Consider the following 19845-nt stretch of genomic DNA (forward strand, 5'->3'; position numbering starts at 1 on the left):
TACGCACAAATTCCACTTAACTAGTACAGAGCACACTAGCGCAAGTAACACCTACGACACGCCGCCTTCCAGCTGGGCACACCTCTCTGGCTCGCCTGCTGGGACCCTCAGACGTTCTGAAACACGTGCGTAAAGAGCGCTTCCCTTCAGGCCCCTCCTCTGTCCACAGTGATTGGCGGACCAAACGTTCCAATCAGCCATCCCCGCCTCTTTCAGCAATAGCCAATCACAGACTCCGAGCGCCTCCTGACTACTAGACACTGTTTACTAACAGATCGAAGCTGGGGAATAAGGGGTGTGACCGTTCTGGGGAGGTCAGGGAAGAGAAGGTCCTAATTGCGCGTGCGCACCAGCGCGAAATGGGCGGGGCAGAATCGCAGTTCTCACCAATCGGAGTGGTAGCGTTTCTCCCTCTCCTGCCTCCCCGCCAAGCAACAACAATTCGAGGAGCGGGGCGGGGAGGCCCCTGAAGCGTAGAGAGGGTTGTCCAATGAGAGCCGGCGCTGACAGATGCGCGCGCCCTGTGCCCAATAAGCGATAGCGGCTAGAATGGCTCCTCTACCTTGCTGACTGTGGGCGGAGCGGCCCGAAGGAGGAGGCGGTGGAGCAGGGGGCGGTTTGGTTGCGCGGTACTAGCGGTGCCCGCCGAAGGGGGAGGAGGCGGAGGAGCGAGCCGTGCGGCCAGAGCGGGAAAGAGACTCGTCGCTGCGTCCGAGTTCTGGAGCCGCCGCACCCCGGCTCCTGAGGCTGCAGCGGGAAGCTCCGAGGGGCCGGGCGGTGTGCTGTCTCCCGGGTCCCCGCGTAGGACCCCGCGGGATCGGAAAAGGGAGAAGATGGAGGAGGACGGCAGCGGCGGCGGCGGCGGCGGCGCCGCGGGGACCAGCGGGGACGGCGGCGCCGGGGGAGAGCAGCTCTTCACTGTCAAGCACGAGCTGCGGACGGGTGAGCGACCCCGCCCTCTGGCGGCCGGGCCCGGCGCGGGGGCACGCCCCGAGGGCACGCGGGTGCCCGCGCGGGCCGGGGGCGCTGGGCCGGGAAGTGGGCGCGGGGGGCGGGCCCGGGGCGGGGCCTCGAGGGCTGGGCGGGAGCCCGGGGGTCCCTAGCGGTGGGCGCGCACCTCGGGGCTGGGGGACGCGGGCCGAAAGTTTTCCCCAGCCCGGGAATGCGCGGCGGGCGCGGAGCGTTGGGGCCCGCGGAGCGGCGGACCGCTCTGCCTGTTGGCACTAGTCTCCGAGGATGTCTTCGCTCCCCCTTCCCGCACAGGTGACAGCTCTGTCACTGCATCCTCTCCGGGGCGAAAGGTGCGCCTTCTTCAGTGTAAGGTGAACTACGCTTTGGTTTGGAGCCTGACTCGTTTCTCCTGCACTCCTCTGCTTCCCTAGAGGTGGTCCCGGTGGGCGTTTGTGGAGCCCTCCTCTAAGGTGCCGGGGTCCTGGATGAACGAGCTCAAAGGGTGGCTGTCCTCAGGGCTTTTCATGAGTCCGGTCTCTACAGAGGCGGAGAGGGATCGCGGGCTCCAGGGTCTGAGCGCTTTAATTTGCAATTTTCATGAAATACTGTACTTGGCCTTGAATTCTTTCAGAGGTCTCTTGCGAACAAGGCTCTGTGAATGTATAGCTCTTAAGTAAAAGCGACTAAACCCGTCCGCTCAGGCGCTCACGTTCTAATGTTCTAACGTTTCAAATCACTAGAGTTGTCCCAAGCTTCATACTTGTTAGATTGCTTGATTCGTTGTATGGGTCCGAGTTGTTCATTTTGGAAAATGTTTATTTAGACTAATCAGTACAGTTGGGGTTGAGATTTGTGGAGCCCAGTCTGGTATTAGAGATACTTTTTCATTTCTGGACAATACATTTTAATACATTTAAAGAGTGCATTATTACTATTCAGTGTTCTCGTGAGCATTTATTAAGTTTTATGATTCAGCTTGTTTGGCATATAGAGATACTTTTTTTATTATGTAGACACAGATCTTAAGCAGCAGATTTCAGGTGTACGCCAAGTACACCTTGTTACCATTTTGAACAGATTGTAAAGTTAGATCTGTCACCTGTTCTTTTCCTTTTCATTTCTAATGAGATGACTGGTTAACATTCCACTGAGTGCCAGTGTGGTGACTTAATTTAAGAAGGATGTCAAATGCATGTTTACTCATTTCAACATTTTTTTTTTTTTGGTCCTTGTGAATTTCTTATGTATCTTGAGCTAGTTACCCCATAATCTTTTTCAGTTCGTAACATAACCTGTGTGGGTCTGGTTGGTTTGAGTTTCTCTCTCCATTTAATAGACAACTTACGTTTTCAAAGGGACATTAAGTCATTTTTTCAGTAAACATTTATTCAGTACTAATATTTGATTTGTGCCAGGTTTTAGTGTGAGGTGCTCCTTGAAGTGGAGATTTTGAATCTCTTTTTTAAAAATCTTATGTAACAATTCACTGATTTATATATGTAGAATTATGCTGTATCACAAGAGCTGCTTGAAGTCATATGCTCCTCAGCCACTGACCATGGTGCAGCAAGCATCTTTTTGCTAAATGACCAAAGAGCAACCTGCTTGTTATTAGTAGTCAACCAATTGCTTAGTTTCTGGTTTTGCAAACAATGCTAGTTTTGTAGAAAGCAGTGAGTACTGCTTTACTTTTCCTTCCCTGTTAACCATGTGAATCATCACCTTCAAGTGTGCATTTTAGAAATTTTTCTGATAATGGTGAGATTATACTGAATTCGTTAGTACTGTTAACTGTCAAAGGAAATGAACAGTCATTTTGATTTATTGCTGAACATTGGAACAACTGACCGGATACAGTGGTCAAAAGTACTGTTAAAATATAACTTGAAAGATTTGCTCATCTTCAGCCAACTGCACTCTTGTCATCACATGATACTATAAAAGGCACCAAAGTAATTTGATCTGATGTGGTCCTTTGCGTCTCAAAATGTGGACAAACATTGTAGCCATATCAAGTCAGCAGTTGGTGACTGCCCATATGTGCCCAACACTGTACTGCATGCTCTAAGATCAATGCAAAGCCAATGAAAGTCCCATGGGAAGTGTTCAGGTTGTGTAGATTGAGTAGCATGGTATACCCGGACATGGAACTGGAAGACTTAATTCTAAATCCTGGCTCTGCCACTTACTTGCTGTGTAGACTTGGGCAAGTCACTTGACTCTTTCAGACTCACATCTCTCGACTACAAAGTGTGAGTGTTGAATGCGAGTCTGCTGGAAGAGCACACACGTGGGGCACTCAGATGTTGATTGCACGTAAAGTCCAAGGATCACTCCACGATGGTACCTTTTCTTTTTTTTTTTTTTTTTTAAAGATTTTATTTATTTATTCGACAGACAGAGATCACAAGTAGGCAGAGAGGCAGGCAGAGAGAGAGAGAGAGGAGGAAGCAGGCTCCCTGCTGAGCAGAGAGCCCGATGTGGGGCTCGATCCCAGGACCCTGAGACCATGACCCGAGCCGAAGGCAGAGGCTTAACCCACTGAGCCACCCAGGCGCCCCGGTACCTTTTCTTAAAGTGTGCAGATTAACCCCATGTAACTTAGAAACTAAATCACTCATTTGGTACTTAGCCTATGTCCCATTGCTGGCTATCATCTTTTTCTGCGTATGTCTTGCCATCTGAAGTAGAACTGCCCATGATCCCTGCTACTGCTTAGCAGCCTGTGTATATATCTTCAATAACATCTAACTCAGATTTTGTTGAATGAATTCATTGAATAGATGAAAATGCAGGACCAAGCAACAAGCAATAGTTTATTGTATTTTCCAGTGTCTTGTAGATGTTAGGTAGTTGATAAATTGAATGAAGAGTAAAGGATTGATTACATCAGTTAAACATACATTTCTTGACATTTTCTAGACTAAATGGTAATGATGATACCAAAAATGAGTAAGCAAATGTCTTGCTCTCTAATAGTAGGGGAGGAGGCCATGTGAGCCAGTAATTAGGGTATATTGCCATAAATATAATAATAGAGAGATATACAGAGTATAAAGATAACAAAAAGGTTAGGACTTTTAGGTTTCAAATAATCAAATCTCTCTGTTGAACAACAGCAAAAAAAAAAAAGAGAGAGAGAGAGAGAGGTATTATTGGAAGATTATTGGGTTGTCTTACCCATTCATTTATTTCATAAATATTTCATTACCTCTTATATACTGAGTGCTGTTTTAGATGGTGGGATCACAAGACAGATTCTTCCCATTGGAAGGGCAAGGTTGCATCAGGAATCCTTAGAACCAGAGACATATGTATTCTGTACTCCCTCCATCTTGAATATTTTCTTATTTCCATGTGATGGGCTTCATCTTCTCCACTGCCATCTGCCTTTTCCCATATGGGAAAGAAAATGGCTGCTGACAGACCCTAAGTTTTACATCTTCCAGCTTTAGGTGTTGGAGAGATACTGCCTTTTCCACAACTTCAGATATAGAAATTTCAGGGCAAGACCTTACTGACCTGGGTTTGGTCAGATGCCTCTTTTCAGATCATTCAGTTAAGGCCGGGGAATGGGATCACGATTTAGTAACGTGACAGTTATTACAGTGAACATGCGGATAGGGGTGAAACCAAACTCTTAGGAGAGGAAAGGTTGCTGGGAAGACATTTCCTTAAATGTCCTTCATCAGGAGAGAGAGCCTAACGCTGAGGAGAGGGTTAAGGAAGGAGTATTAATTATATATTGTTGTGTAGCAAATTACCCCAAAACTTAGTGGCTTAAGCAACATGATTTCTATGGGTCAGGAATTCAGGAGTTGCTTAGCTTGATGCTTCTGACTCAGGATCTCTCACGAGATTGTAGTCAAGCTGTTGGCCAGAACTGCCGTCACCTGCAGACTTAACTTGTCTGGGGCTGGAGATTCCCCTGCTAAGACAGGTTACTCTCATGTTCTTGGCAGGATGCTTCATTTCCTTGCTGTGGGGACCTTTCTCTACAGCTGCTTGAATGTCCTCCTCGAGATGTGACAGCTGGCTCCTCCAGAACAAGTGATTGGAGAGAAAGAGCAAGGTGGATGCAGCAATGTTTATTTTTTTATTTTAATTTTTAAAAAAGATTTTATTTATTTATTTGAGAGAGAGAGAATGAGAGAGAGAGAGAGAATGAGAGAGAGCACACGAGAGGGGGAGGGTCAGAGGGAGAAGCAGACTCCCCGCTGAGCAGGGAGCCCAGTGCAGGACTTGATCCTGGGACTCCAGGACCATGACCTGAGCTGAAGACACTTACTTAACCAACTGAGCAGACACCCTGCAGCAATGTTTATTAAGCAGAGTTTTTGAGATGTAATTTACATAAAATCCACTTGTTTTAGTTGTACAATTTAGTGAATTTTAGTGTATTTATAGAGTTATACAGCCATCACCGCAATCTAATTTTAGAACGTTTCCATCACCCTAAAAAGAAACGTCTTGCCCATTTATATCAGCCACTCCACATTTTCACCACCCATCCCCAGCCCTAGGCAACTGCTAATTCTACTTCCTGTCTCTGTACATTTGCCTAGGGACATTTCATATAATAGAATCTTACAGTATGTAGCCTTTTATGACTGACTTCTTTCACTGAACATAGTGTTTTCAAGATTCATCCATGTTTCAGCATGTATCTTCACTTTTTCTTTTTTTTGACAGATACCATTCCATTGTATGGATATGCCATATTTTGTTTATCTCTTCATTAGTTGACTGACATTTGGGTTGTTTTCACCTTTTGGCTATTGTGAATAATGCTGCTATGTACATTTGTGTACAAGTTTCTTGTGTGGGTCTATGTTTTTGTTTCTCTTGGGTACATTCCAAGAGTAAAATTACTGGATCACATGGTAAGTCTGTGTTTAACTTTGTAACTTTTCCAAAGTGGCTGTACCACTTTCCGGTCCCAGTAGCAATGTACAAGAGCTCCAGTTTCTCTACATCCTTTTTAACATTCCTTATCTTTTTGCTTGTAGCCATCCTAGTGAGTTTGAGGTGGTATCTTATTGTGATTTTGATTTGTGTTTCCCTAATGACTAACGATGTTAAGCATTTTTTCATGTGCTTATTAGTCATTTGTGTATGTTTGGAGAAATGTCTGTTCACATCCTTTTGCCCATTTTTTAATTGGTTAATTTGTCTTTTTATTATTGAAATGTGAATCTTACTGTATTTTATATAAAAGTCTCTTCCGAGATATGTGACTTGCAAATATTTTCTCCCAGAAAGTGAGCTGTCTTTTTGCTTTTATGTTTATTTATTTATTTATTTGGTGGTACCCTTATAGGCACAAAAGGCTTTAATTTTGATGAAATCCAATTTATCTCTTTTCTTTGGCTTCTTGTTCTTTTGGTGTTGTATCTAAGAAATCATTGACTAGCCCAGCATTAAGAAGATTTATGCCTATTTTCTTCTAAGAGTTTTAGGGTCTGAGCTGTTACATTTAGGTTTTTGATCCATTTGTTGAAAGACTATTCTTTCCCCCATTTTATTGTCTTGGCACTCTTGTCAAAAATCAATTGACCATAGATATATGGATTTATTTCTAGACTCTCTATCCTTATGCCAGCACCACACTGTGTTGACTACTGTAACCTTTCAGTTAAGTTTTGAAATTTGGAAGTGTGAGTCCTCCAATCTTGTTTTTCTTTTTTCCAAATGGTTTTGGCTATTCTGGGTCTCCTGAATTACCATAGGAATTTTAGGATTAGCTTGTCAGTTTCTGCAAAGAAGCCAACTAGAATTCTGGTAGGGATCACATTGAACCTGTAGGTCAATTTTGGGAGTATTGCAATTTTAGCATATTAAGTCCTCTGATCCAGGAGCATGAGAATGTTTTTTCATTTATTTAGATCTTCTTTCATTTCTTTTAAAAACATTCTGTGGTTTTTGTGCTGTTATTGTTTTTTTAAGATGTTATGTACTTATTTAAGAGAGAGCGCACACAAGCAGGGGAAGACACAGAGGAAGAAGCAGATTCCCCAGTGGGCAGGGAGCCTATCCTGGGCTCACAGGCTCCATCCCAGGACCCCGAGATCATGACCTGAGCAAAGACAGACACTTAAGAGACAGAGCCACTCAGGCGCCCAACATTTTGTAGTTTTCAAAGTATAAGTTTGTATTTCTTTTGTTAACTTTATTCCTAAATATTTTTTTTTGATGTTATTGTAAAAGGATTTTTTAACTTTACTTTCTGGTTTGTTCATTGTAAATATATAGAGATACAATTTATTTCTGTATCTTGAACTTGTATCCTGCAACCTTGCTGAATTAGTTTATTAGTTCCAATAGTTTTTTGGTGGCTGTCTTAGGATTTTCTACTTATAAGAAAGAAGTTTCTACTTATAAGATCTGCAAATAGAGGTAGTTTTACTTCTTCCTTTTCAATGTGCATGTCTTTAATTTTTTTTTTCCTTAATTGCCCTGGCTGGAACCTTTAGTGCAGTGTTCAATAGAATTGGTGAGAGCACACATTCTTGCCTTGTTCCTGATCTTAGAGGGGAGGATTTGGTCTTTTAAGTATGAGGTTAGCTATGGGTTTTTTATAGATGCCCTGTATCAAGTTGAGGAGTTTTTTTTTTCTTAGTCTGTTTGGGTGTTTTTATCATGAAAAGGCATTGGGTTTTGTTAAATGCTTATTTTGCATCGATACAGATGATCATGTGATGTTTTTTGTTTTATCGATGTGGCCTCTTACATTAATTAATTTGGAGATGTTAAGCCAATCTTGGATTCCTGGGATAAATCTCAGTCCTCAGTCCTTAAGTCAAGAGGGATTCAAGTATATTTTGTATTTGCCATCTACTGGGGAGAAAAACCTTCTCAGGTGGGAAGTCTCGTGTCGTATCAGACCCAACATTAATCTCTACTCCAAAGCAAGAAAGAATCTTGAAACCTCAGCTTCCTGGAGACATAAGTGGTTTGGTGGGCAGGATGGAATTCATCCTGTGGAAAAGAAGCTGATGTTGGTGAAATCTCCTCTAGGGAAAAATCTAACATAATCAGATCATGCGTTGACTGAAACTTCGCCATTAAATCCACTGTTGAGAGATGTCAGTCCCAGAATGCAGTGGGAGATAGGGGTTGTCACAGTTATTTCCTTTGAGCTCCCGTAATGATTACAGATCTCTTTATGCACCTCAAAGGTGTGAGCACTCCTACATTCCTCTAGTTTGTCAGAGAAGATGAATAGGGTCTAAAATAGAATCTTGCCCTCATTATGTTTGTCCCTAGCAATGTCCCTTTGGGTTCAGCTGTAACTGTTCCTCCAAAAATCAAGTAAGCTGCCTGGACTTCATACCTTCCTAAAGTACTGAGTGAGCTGGCTATCTCACTTTTTTTTTTCCTTAGTATTCAGTAGGCATTCTCCCCTGTGACTGCAGCGAGAGAGGGGAGGTCAAGTTCCCAGTTTTTAGTACAGTACTTGGTATTGCAGTTACTTTATTTCACACTCAAGTTTTTGTGTAGGTGTGCTGCTTTTTTTTTTTTTTACAACCAGTGTGTTCCTGACAAAAAAATTGTGTAAATAATATTTTTGTATATCACATTATTTGGAATATGGAAGGTGAGCTTGCTACTTAAAAGGATTCTGTTATTAACTCTTGAATTAAAAATGTTTTTGATTTAAGTTCCCTATTGGTAGCTTTACTGTTACCATGTAGGTTTGGCCTTGCACGCTGTTTTCTGACCCCCTCCTTACCATTTAGGTAGCTGCAAATAGCTAAATGAAGGAGTCTTATGTGGTAGGCTGAATAGAGATACCCATGCCCCTCAAGATGTCCATGTCCTAACCTGAAACCTGTGAATATACAAAGAGACCTTGTGGATGTGATTGAGGTAAGGCTCTTGAGATTATCCTAGATGATGGGCCCCCAAGTGGGCCACATGCAATCCCAGGGTCCTTATAAGAGGGAGACAGGAGGGTCAGACTCGGAGGGGGATGTGAGGATGGAAGTGGAGGGAGAGAAGGGGAAGTGGCAGTGGAAACAGAGCCTGGAGCCATGCCACTGCTGGAAGAGGCCCATGAGCTGGGGGGTGCAGGCCGCTTTTAGAAGTTGCCAATTTGATATTTCTCTAGTGTCCACAAAGAGTGCAGCTTGGTTCTCACCTTGATCTGAGCTCTGTAAGATCCAGTTTCAGACTTCTGATCTCCAGAGCTGCAAGAAGACAAATGCGGGTTGTTAATAAACCATGAAATTTATGTTGAAATTTTTTTTACAGCAATAATAGGAAACTAATAAATCGTACTTAAAATTGGTTGAAACACGAGATCATTTTGCCCTAGGCCTGGGTAACTGGGTATGATAACAATGTGAAGCAGTCCGTTATTTAAGCAACTATTTTAGTAGAAACTGGTAACAAGTGTTCTTAATAGAAGTAGAATGGTGTCCTCTCTAAGGAATCCCCAAGAAGACATTCCTTTCCGATCTTAGTACCAACCCCAGCTGAGCTGCTTTTGACCAGCTGTTCTGTTTTCCATAGGAATGCTGTGAAGTGGGTCCCTCTTTTACCAAATTGGAGCTAAAAAGCTTCACAGCTCAGGCCTATATCACAAAAAATTGTGGTCTGGCATGCATCTTGAGCCTCTTTCTAATATCATGTTATGTCTCTAATCTTTTTTCTTTTTCTTTATTCATTCTTATGCTTTAGTTAATCCAAATAATTTGCCTTGAACCTTTTCTGGACCATGGGAAGAATTAAATACAGTTATGAACACCTATATACAGAGCATAAATATTAAGGACAATATGGGAAGATATTTGACTTTCCATTCAGTGTTTCGCCTCTTAAAATCTTTGTCATATGGTGTTCTTGCTATTTTTATATTTCTCCTAAAAGAAAAAAAGTGAGGTCTTTAATTAATAGCACTTTTGATTTTTTTTTAAAGTGACAAATGAGAGAAATAGTGAGAAATCAGTAAGATAGAGGCATACTTTTAAAAACAAATTCTTTTGGCAGAAGGGCGGAGAGCATACACAGGGCTGTCTTTGTTACGAGGTGGTTTTCTACATGAGTGGAATATCCCTTCATTAGCTGGAAAATCACTCAACCGAACCACTCTCTCCTCTAGCCACATCAGTGTTGCAGTGGAATTATATGTTTTTTCCTATAGGAAAAACTATTCAAAATATGCAATAAGGATAATGTTGTACTCATATCTTAAATTGGTTGTTGCCTTAAGAGGGCGTGAAGGCCAAATCCTAGCAGATTGGCAGTGACACTTTCCCATGAACTTGCCCCCGTTTGTCCTTTATATTTACATCATCTGTTTTGTAAGGAAGCATCCCAATTACAGCTAGATTAAGATAAATCTACTGGTGCAGACACAAATCAACCTCATAATCTTGACCTAATTTTGCCACGCGTAAGTTGGGCAGGTTTATTCATCCATTAAGGACTGTTGAATTCCTGCTGTGTGTCTGGCACCGTCCCAGATGCTGGGTTTTAGCAAGGAATAAATTCGGTATGGCACCCACCCTCATTGAGCTAGCTCTCAGAGAAAGACCTTAGATGCATAATCCTACAACCAACTATCTGTTTGCAGTTGTGAAAAACTCTGTGAAGAAACACAGAGCTCTGGGAGGGAGTCTAACTGGGTAGGCTGGCATCATGTTTGAGGTGAGGAGAGGCTTCTGTGGAACAGTAGCATTCAAGCCGAGGCCCTGGCTATCACTGGGTGGTGAGTGGGGGAAGTGACACAGATGGTCCTAATGTGGGAAACGGCTTGGCACACCAGGGTCACTGGCACTGGGGTTACTTGGCACACCGGGGTTGCCTCTGTGGCTCGGGCATCATATCCAAGCAGGTGAGTCACGGGAAATGAGGCCGAAAAGGTAGCCAGGGCCACTTTGTGCAGGGGTTTGAAGGTTATGATAAGGTGTTCAGGTTTTACCCTATGTGCAGTGTGAGGCCATGAAGGATTTTTCCAAGACTAGTTTTGTGCAGTGAGAAATAGCTCCCACTGCTATCAGGAGAATAGGCAGGGGGACTGAGAGACGGGAAACCAGTTAAGAGCCATTGCGAAAGTTCAGATGGAACATACAGTTTAGAGTAGGGAACAGATTAAGAATTGTGAATATGTTGAGATGTATTTAGGAGATAGAATCAGCAGAACTTGGTGAGGTATGGGGGTTTTGGGGCTGGAACAAATGTATATTTGAAGGTGCTTTTTGTTCAGATGGTGTATTAATTTTCTATTGCTGCAGAACAAATTACCACAAATTTAAGGTTTGTACTAGCACCCATTTATTAGCTCACAGTTTGGTGGGTTGAACGTCCTCCTAGCGTGGCTGAAATCAAGGTGGTAGTCATACTATTCTTATCTGGAGGCTCTGGGTAAAAATCCACTTCCAAGCTCATTCTTACAGTTGGCAGATTTTAGTTCCTGTAGTTGTTGGCCAGAGGTCCCAGTTTCCTTGCTGGCTGGCAGCCGGGGGCCTCTGTCAGCTTGTAGAAGCCATCTGCATTCTTTCTCATTTGGCCCTTCCATCTTTAGGAAATGGAAATTCAAGTGCTTCCATGCTTGGACTCTCTGACTTCTAGGTCCTCTTCTCTAGGCTGTGTCATTAGGTCAGGCCTACCTAGGTAATCTTATCACAAGGTCAATGATTTAGGACCTTAGTTACATCTACAAAAAATCCCTTGATTGCAAGAGCAATATATTCCTTCCCTCAAGGGGAAGGAGATCATGTAGAGGGTCATGGGGGACTCGTCTTAGAATTCTGCCTTAGAACTCACAGATGGTGAACCAGGGGTGATGCATATGGGGTGGGCAAAAAAGGTAGGATCCAGTTTTATGTGGATCAAAGCAAGTCTGAGATGCTTTTGATGTATTCTAGTGACCATATCTGGCAGTAGTAATCAGGGGTAATGAAAGCTTGCCAGGGCCGCTTAGTAGGCGCTTTCACCAGCTCATTAAAGCCAGACAACAACTTTATGAAGTGACTATTATTATTATTCCAGTTTACAAGGAAACTGAGTCTTAGAAGGATTCCTTGACTTGTTCAGGGTTACCCAGGAAATAAGTACAGGAACTGGTTTTGAAATGCAGGCAATCTGGCCCAAGGCCCACGTAAAACACTGTGCTTTAATTCATTAGTGGGGTAAGGGTTAGGAGCTTGGAAAAGACGTCTGTGCTACAGGTCACGATGCAAGCATCACTGGCATTTAGCTGACTTTGAAAGCCTAGGTGGAAGTGAGCTGATGTTAGGAGAGACTGTAGAATGTAGAGAGGAAGAGGACTCAGAACTGAGCCCTGAAAAACTCTAAAATTTAGAGGTTGTGTAGAAAAGGAGTTGTTGCGAATGGACGCTGAGGGGGAATGCCCAGGAGTGCTATGGCTTGTGGAAGCCCAGGAGAAACAGGGCTTCTGGGTGTGTGTCAGATCCGATGGGTGAGCTGATCACCTTATCTGGACCAGCTGTGGTGGCAAGTTGGTGGGATAAGCCAGAATGGAACAGGATGAAGAACTGGGTCCAAGTGAAAACAACTTTGAGAGACTTGGTCCTGGAAGAGATTAAAGAGAGAGACTTAGCCGGAGAGAAATGGGGGGTTCGAGGTGGGTATTTTTTGTTGTTTTAAGATGAGTGGTGCTAGAACCTGCTAGAGACCACTAGGGTGAATCCACTACCCAGAGAGATTGAAAGTGTACCAGGGAGATGGGATAGCTGACGGCAATGAGGTCCCCGGGAAGAAGGGAGACATGAAGTGGGCGCAGGGATTGGCCTCTGATAAGGGAATGCCCTTGCTTCTAGTATAATGAAAGGGAAGAGGGAGAGGATACAGGTGCATTTGTAGATTTGGTGGCCGGAAGATATGGGAATGTTTAGCTCATGTATTTTTTTTTCTCCTCGATGAATTGTGAAGCAAAGGCAATTCTTTATTCAAGAAGAGAAAAATCCCTTCATTGTTCTAAAACATTGTTATTCTGGTCTTTTAAAAATTCTTAGTATATAAAAACACACAAAAATTTGACACCGTGTACATGTTATAAGATGAGAGTTTACGGAATGTTGTAGAACAGCTTACAGAAAAGAGATTTTCAGGCAGAGCTATGGAAATGCTTCTGTGCTTTCCCAGAGGTCAGTTCTCTGAACATGTTCTCTGGATCATGCCAAAATTCTTAGTAAGCATAATGTTCTTTTTCTTCTTTTTGAAGTGTTTTATATTTAGTTATAGTTCCTCTAAGTTAAATTTATTTGGTACGCGTATTGGAAAAAAAGCCTGTTTGTTACTGCTTTACAAGCATTTGTTTTCCTGTTGACTCAGTTTTCACATTGGCCCAATCATGTCATTCCAGAATCAGTTGGATAAGTAAACACTGCTGTTTTATACACCAAAAGTACAGTGAGTCTTCAAGGTAAGTGACCCCGGCAATAAGAGAAAGTGGGCAGCATTGTTTTAAAGTACACAGATATTAAATATAACTTTGTTCTGCTGCCAACAGAATGCTGTCCAGAGACATGGTTTGAGGCCCAACCACAAATCTAAACAGCTTCAGAATAGCTTACCACCTGGCAGTTAAAAGGAACCTGATGTGCTAGCTATTTAGCGTATTTTCCAGCCCAAACATTCCCTGCTGTTGGGCTAATTGGACCCTGCGGACAGGGGTTCAAGGTTCTAGAATTCGCAGCTAGGTGTGTGCTGTCAATATGGTTCTGGACACCCCCCTGGGTTCGAGCTTATCTGATAAATTGTTTTAGAAATCATTTATTTCCCCCTGACATAAAGAAAAAAGAACTAAAATAGCAGAGGAAGATTTGTTTCACACTGCATACAATTGTCACCTTTTGACTGAAACTAAAATTAATCCAAGAAGCTTATGTTTTTGTAATGTTGAGTAAGAAAAGACAAGATTTCATAAGAAAAGTTATTTTATAACTTTATTAGGTTGGTCTCAGCAAATTAGATGCTAAATACATATTTCCTAGTTGGTGTATTAAAAATAAATCCAAGCATATTAAATAAAGAGGATTGAGTCAGATTGTGCTGTCACACCTCTTTTTGCAATCTTCCACTTCCTCAGAGAGCTTACTCCATTTTTTCCCTCCCCTTTCCCTCATCCTCAAACTCTCCTTCCCACGAACACATTTGAATCGTCTTGTTAAAAAAAACAAAAAAAACAAAAAAACCCCAAAACTTTGGCTGCCCTCTAGTTTTTGCTGTCATTCTCTTTTCCACCCATTTTTGAGAGAGCAGTTTATGCAGCTGTTTCTACTTCTTTATCTCCTGTTCACTCTTTGATATGCTGGAACATCAGGCTCCCATCTCAGTCTGTCCCACATACTGGTTCTCTCTCCAGTCCGCAAGGTCTCCCTATTTTCCTGATCAGAGGAAACGTCTCTGTTTGACTTAACCTCTTTCAGAGCGGTTGGTGCTCAAGTGTTGGTACTGTCTTCCCTTTACCCAGGGACACTGTGCCTTTCCTCCTGGTTCTTCTCTTTCCCTGGCCTCCCATCTTTCTGCGTGTCTTGTAAATGTTGATAATCTACTGTCAACCCTCTTTTCTTATAAATGTACATGCTCTTCCTGGGAATTCCTAACATCATCATGGCTTGAACTACTTACTACTAGTGTCTGTTTTTGGCTTAGCTCTCTTCATTGAGTTTCTGATCAGTTATTTCCAACTGCCTGCTGAGCATAAGACATGTGGGTAGCCCACAGGTCCCTTACAGTCAGGTCGAGTAATGCTTCTTCCTCCAGCTTTTATTATATTTAGTGGTACTGTCATTCTCCATCCCACCAGGACCCTAGCTAGAAACATCCTGGACTTCCTCCTCTATCTCCCATTCTCCCTACCTACCCATTCACTGTCCCCATTCTGTCAGTTTGTAACTCTGAAATACGACCTTTGTCTGTTTCTTGCTCATGCTTTGCCCCTGCCACAGTCTTAGATCAGTGTCTAACCTAGTGGTAATAGCTATCATTTATTGAGTTTTCTGTATTAGGAGATCTGCCCAGCATTTTGTGCATCTCATTGAATTCTCACACACACCTATGCGATGAGTATTGTCTCTATGACAGCTGTAGGGTGTGAGCTCCTGTCCTGTCTGCCTCACTCTGGAGTCCCGCTGGGGCTGACGCCCCGAGCGCCTGGGCTCCAGCTCACCAACTCACTTCAGTCTGATGGTGTCTGATTTCAGATACATGTGCTGCACATTTTTCCCTTTCTGCCCCAGGACCTGGACTCCTGCTCCAAGGTTTAGGATCCTAGGGAGAGCTGGCTCAGCCAGCACAAGGGCATATCCCAGAAGTGTATGGAGTGAAGGGACCCCGGGGGCAGGCTTCAGCCATGAGGGATGGAAGCTGAGAAGAAATGCTTCTCTGTATTGATCTGAGGGTGGAAAATTCTGAGGGGCATTCCATACATTCCTCAAAAGGTCCAGATTAGATTGAGTTGATAATGCATCCTTGTATGGGCTTTTCCTTCTTTCCTCTTTCAGTCTCCCGAGTTCTTCCTCACTCCTTCTCCTGGGGTTACCTTCCAGATCAATCATGTGCACAAGAGCCCCAGTGAAGACAGTACCTAAAGTGGTTCTAGGAAGCATACCCCAGATACGGGGTATTGGGGTAGGCCACTCAGTGGTGAGATCGCAGCAGGGACATCATTGGTGGTAACCCCTGGCATGTGTGACAGAACAGTTCCTGAAACTCTTACCTGCAAGGCATCAGAACTGGCACTGAATGGAAGGCGAACTGTTGTTTGATGCCACAGCTCTGCGACTTGAGTGGTATGGGGACAGTGGTAATTATAAAAGGACTCTGAAGTTGACCTCTTCTGCCTTTGGAAACTTGGAAAACAAGAGAATGACAGGTGTAGGCCAGCCAGCTGTCAACGCAGGGTACACGGTGAAAAGATTGTGTGGTAGCATTTGCAAAGATTGTTACTGCCTGCCATGATCGGACAGATGATGTAAAGAAGCAGGCCTGGGATTTAATCTGCAGGGTGGTAGAGCCGTGCATCTTCTTTGGTGGGTTTATACTGTGCCAGCTGAGCTAGACCAAGAATGACGTTTCCCAGAGCTCCCCCCTGGGTTCTGGGTTAGCGCTGGCCACAAGAGATATTTTGAGCAGGATTTAAAGGCAGAAGTGAGACAGCAGCCGTATTTCTTTTACATGCGAAGGTTGGTACGAGGCCCTGCTGCAGTTCCCACACGTCACTGCCAATCTGCTGTGTCATATTGTTGGCATGCGGCTTTACCCAGGCCCGCGGTTCTTTTAGCTCCTGTTGGATCACCTCCATCAACTTCTTAGAATCCGTGGTCAGGGTATGTGGCTTTTCCCCAGGTTGCCTGTCCCGTCACCGTTGGAGTTATAAAGGTAGTGAGAGAGACAGGTTCTTCTTTGCCTTCATGGGTTGCAGCTTGTCTTCAGGGCTGCCGCTTATCCTTGCTCTTTCCCACGTGCTGGCCACCCCTCCTTTCCACTCGGCTGCCCTCTCTTCGGACTCAGCCCCAGATGCGGAGGCAGCAGCACTGTGTAGATGGTTTAACTCCCGTGCCTGTGCGAGGTCAAACCCCTCTACGAGTCCCTCATTCTGAGTCATTCATGGTAGTTCTCCTTGGTGCACCCTTGACAGGCATTTAGGGCCAAAGTCAGCACCCTCGTATGGAAGGAATGGGACCCTGAGATCTGTGATGGGAACATCTGGGTGGATGAGCCTGGCAGTTTTGGACCCCTGAATTTCCCCGATCCTCTGGACAGACAGAGCTATTACCTTGTTAGAACAGAACAGCCTTCCCGTGTTTGGAGACCATGCAGAGATCTGGCTGAAGTTCATGCCTCCCCAAATGATGCTTGTCCTGTCTAGAATCTGCCCATTCTCTATATCTGTTGCCTCTAGAACAACTAGATGCAATCGCAGCATAATGTAAACAGGGATATTCTTGTCCTGGGAGGAAATACTCAGACAGATAATCCCAGGGCCTGGCTAACATGTGCCAGTATGAACAGAGGAGTATGCTGGGGAGTGGATTTTCAAGGTATGGAGCCAGGAGTGGTAGAATAATGAGGCTGGATGGGGGGTATGTAATTAACATGGGAGTACTGTTCATCACTCAGGATTTAATATCTTAGTAACCTGGTCCTAATATACTGTGGGGATATTTTCTTGAAGCTTGGACATGAATATGACCTATAGTAAATTAGATAAATATGCAGGAATGGCTTTGGCAGAGTATCCAGGTCAGAAGTCTTAGAGAAGAAAGAATATTAGAAAGGATTTATTTTATGAGACTAGAGAACATACTATCTGATCACATTCCTTAGGTAGGTCCAAAGAAAAACACTTAACGAGGTAATACAGAATGCCCTGGTGAGGGGAAACAGGCTGTGCTTGATAGGAGACACTAGGTTCCCTAGTGTCCATAGACATGATAGGATTCTGGAATACAGAGGCCAAGTGGTAGCACTTAGTCAGGGGCAAGGTGGATGTAATTATTGTTAAGGGCCCGAGTGGCACTGAGGGTGCTATGACCCATACATGTCTGTGGCAGTGGCTAATAGATCATGGGACCACCAAAGATGGACAAGAAACCAGGGGGTTAACTTGATTGCGACCTTCACCTCTGAGGGATCTGAGCCCTCAGTTGCCTTGCCCTTGGACTGTGATTGCTCCAAGTGCATCTTCAGCATTACTTATCAGGCATGAAGCAACAACAAACACCCTCATATATTCCTTGAGTTCAAGATAAGTTCCTCCCTGTCACCATTATGTTATAGCAATGGTAGCGCCTCCTTGACTCTGTGACCAGTTAATTTTTGTCCAGGTTTATTTGAGGTTTAATTGACATAGAACATTGTATATGTTAAGGTGTACAATGGGGTGACTTGATGCACATGTATTCGGTGACCCAGAGGAAAGGGAATTTGAGCTATACTCTTATCGGTTGCCTCTGAAGCATCGCCTCACATCATCTTCCAACTCTTTCCTGCGGGCTTTGACTCACTTCGCCCTGACAGTGGCTTATCTCAAATATGCGTACTGCCCATCTTTTCCTTTCTGCTCCAGGGCTTCTCCAAGGCCACCTAGCAGGAGATACAGGTAGGAGAGCTCACGGGTTTGTTCAGTCTGGAAGTGGCTGCAAGTGAACTCCTCCTAGGGCAGTCCTTAACTTGGAGTAGGAGCCAGTGGGGAAATGCTCTGCTTGTCCTCGCGCAGACAATTCTAACAGCTTTCTAGGCATGTTCAGAGAGTCTGGCAAGATTGAGTTCCAGTTGCCCACAGCAATGAGCATCATTCAGTAAGGTGCCCTCCTACTGGTTCACGCTCCTCTCCGGTTTCACCCTCCGTGGTCCTTTACTTCTCCTGCCAATTAAATTGTCTCTCTACAGGTCCTTTTGTGATGCTCTGCTTTTGGGAGGAACCCTGGTTCAGACAAGTACAGTTGGTTTTGTGCGTGTATATGTGTGAGTGTGCACGCACACGTGTGTCTGTCTGCGTATCCATCCAACCATCCATCCGACCATCCATCCGTCCCTTCGACCACAGATTATAAATAAGAGGCTTAGCATGGTAGAAATAATTGCTCGGCACAGTCTTAGTAACTGGTAGAGACTGAGTTCATCTGAAGCCAAAAACAAGTGCTCTCCTTCCTTAATTATACTACCTTCCCACCTTTGAAGATGAAATCAATAGACCTTAGCTTGTCCTTCGAAGTCCTTTGTGATCTGACCCTCCCGGCCTGCCCGTAGGGGTTGTTCATAATTCACCCGTCTGCCAGTTATCATGTGAATGTGCTCATTCCTTTGCCAATAAATTTCTTTCCTTTCCCTGTGTTTTACTGTGGGGAGATGCACCCCTCACAGTCTATTTGGAAAAAACATACTTTTTCTGTTTCTTTTCTAAGTTCAACTCTTCTTGCTTTTCTTTTTTCGGTTGTTGTTTGTTTGTTCATTTCTGTTCTTAGTTTTTGTATTTCTATTTCAGGATTTTTTTTCCATATCACAAGTGCTTGTTTGAAGATTTTAAATTGAGTTTGGAATGTTGTGTGGTATACCACTTCAGCAAAAGGAGGGGGAGGGATTTATCAGCTGAAATGTTTTTATTAGCATTTTCTGATTTTCACCGTTGTTTTTCTGTGTCTGTGACCTGCTTTTTTTTGTATGTCTGTTCATTGCCTTCTTGAAGAGTTCTACAGCACCCTCCCCTATGCTGGAGAACTCTTTTATGGGTGGTGTTGGGGGTGGGGTGTGTCTTGTTTCTCTTTCATTTCTGTGGCATCCTTAATGCTTTTCTTAGTCCCTTCTTCCTTATTCCGTATTCCCAAGGGTGCATCTCCTATCTGGTTTGCCCTCAGAAGCTGTGCTTCTTGGGGTCTGCCATTTCTGTCCAATCCCTTCTTTCCCAGCTAGTGCTTTAAAATACACGTTCTGGCCTATGTGTATGTAGTCTTTTAGCTTTTATTTTGGATACTTTCAGAGCATGATCTTTTTCTTGCTTTGTCTAAGTCCTCGGTGCTCTTCTGTTCTTTTCAGTGTCTCTTAAGTGTCTGTCCCTGTCGCCAAACCTCCAGACTTGGCTGTGGGGGTGGTGGGAGCTTGGTTGGAATTGGGTCTGTTTTCCTATTACAGGCCATCTGAAGGTTGTTGTATTCCCCCACCCTTCTTTTTAAAGATTTTGTTTATTTATTCAAGATAGAGGGAGAGCAAGCAAGCAAGAGAGAGCACAAGCAGAGGGAGCTTAGGGAGAGGGAGAAGCAGGCTCTCCACTGAGCAGGGAGCCTGATGTGGGGCTCTATCCCAGGACCCTGAGATCAGTACCTGAGCCGAAGGTAGATGCTTAACCAGCTCAGTCACCCAGGCGCCCCAGGTTGTGGTATTCCTTAGTCCCGCCAAAGGCATGGGTCATATGTGGCTTTATTC

At 44.0% G+C, this 19845-nt stretch overlaps 1 protein-coding gene across 1 annotated transcript in view; it reads left to right on the plus strand.

Moving 5' to 3' along the window:
• The first annotated feature begins 587 nt into the window (after positions 1-587).
• The window catches only part of RPS6KA5 (ribosomal protein S6 kinase A5), a 180750-nt gene continuing 161492 nt past the window's right edge, over positions 588-19845 (plus strand). Inside the window, exon 1 of the mRNA XM_080809601.1 lies at positions 588-942. Within this exon, the coding sequence (XP_080665727.1) occupies positions 834-942 (109 nt within the window). The 5' untranslated portion in view covers positions 588-833. The remainder of the gene's footprint in view (positions 943-19845) is intronic.

This window comes from Martes martes (genome assembly GCF_963455335.1).
Source record: "Martes martes genome assembly, chromosome: 7".
NCBI classification, from domain to species: domain Eukaryota; kingdom Metazoa; phylum Chordata; class Mammalia; order Carnivora; family Mustelidae; genus Martes; species Martes martes.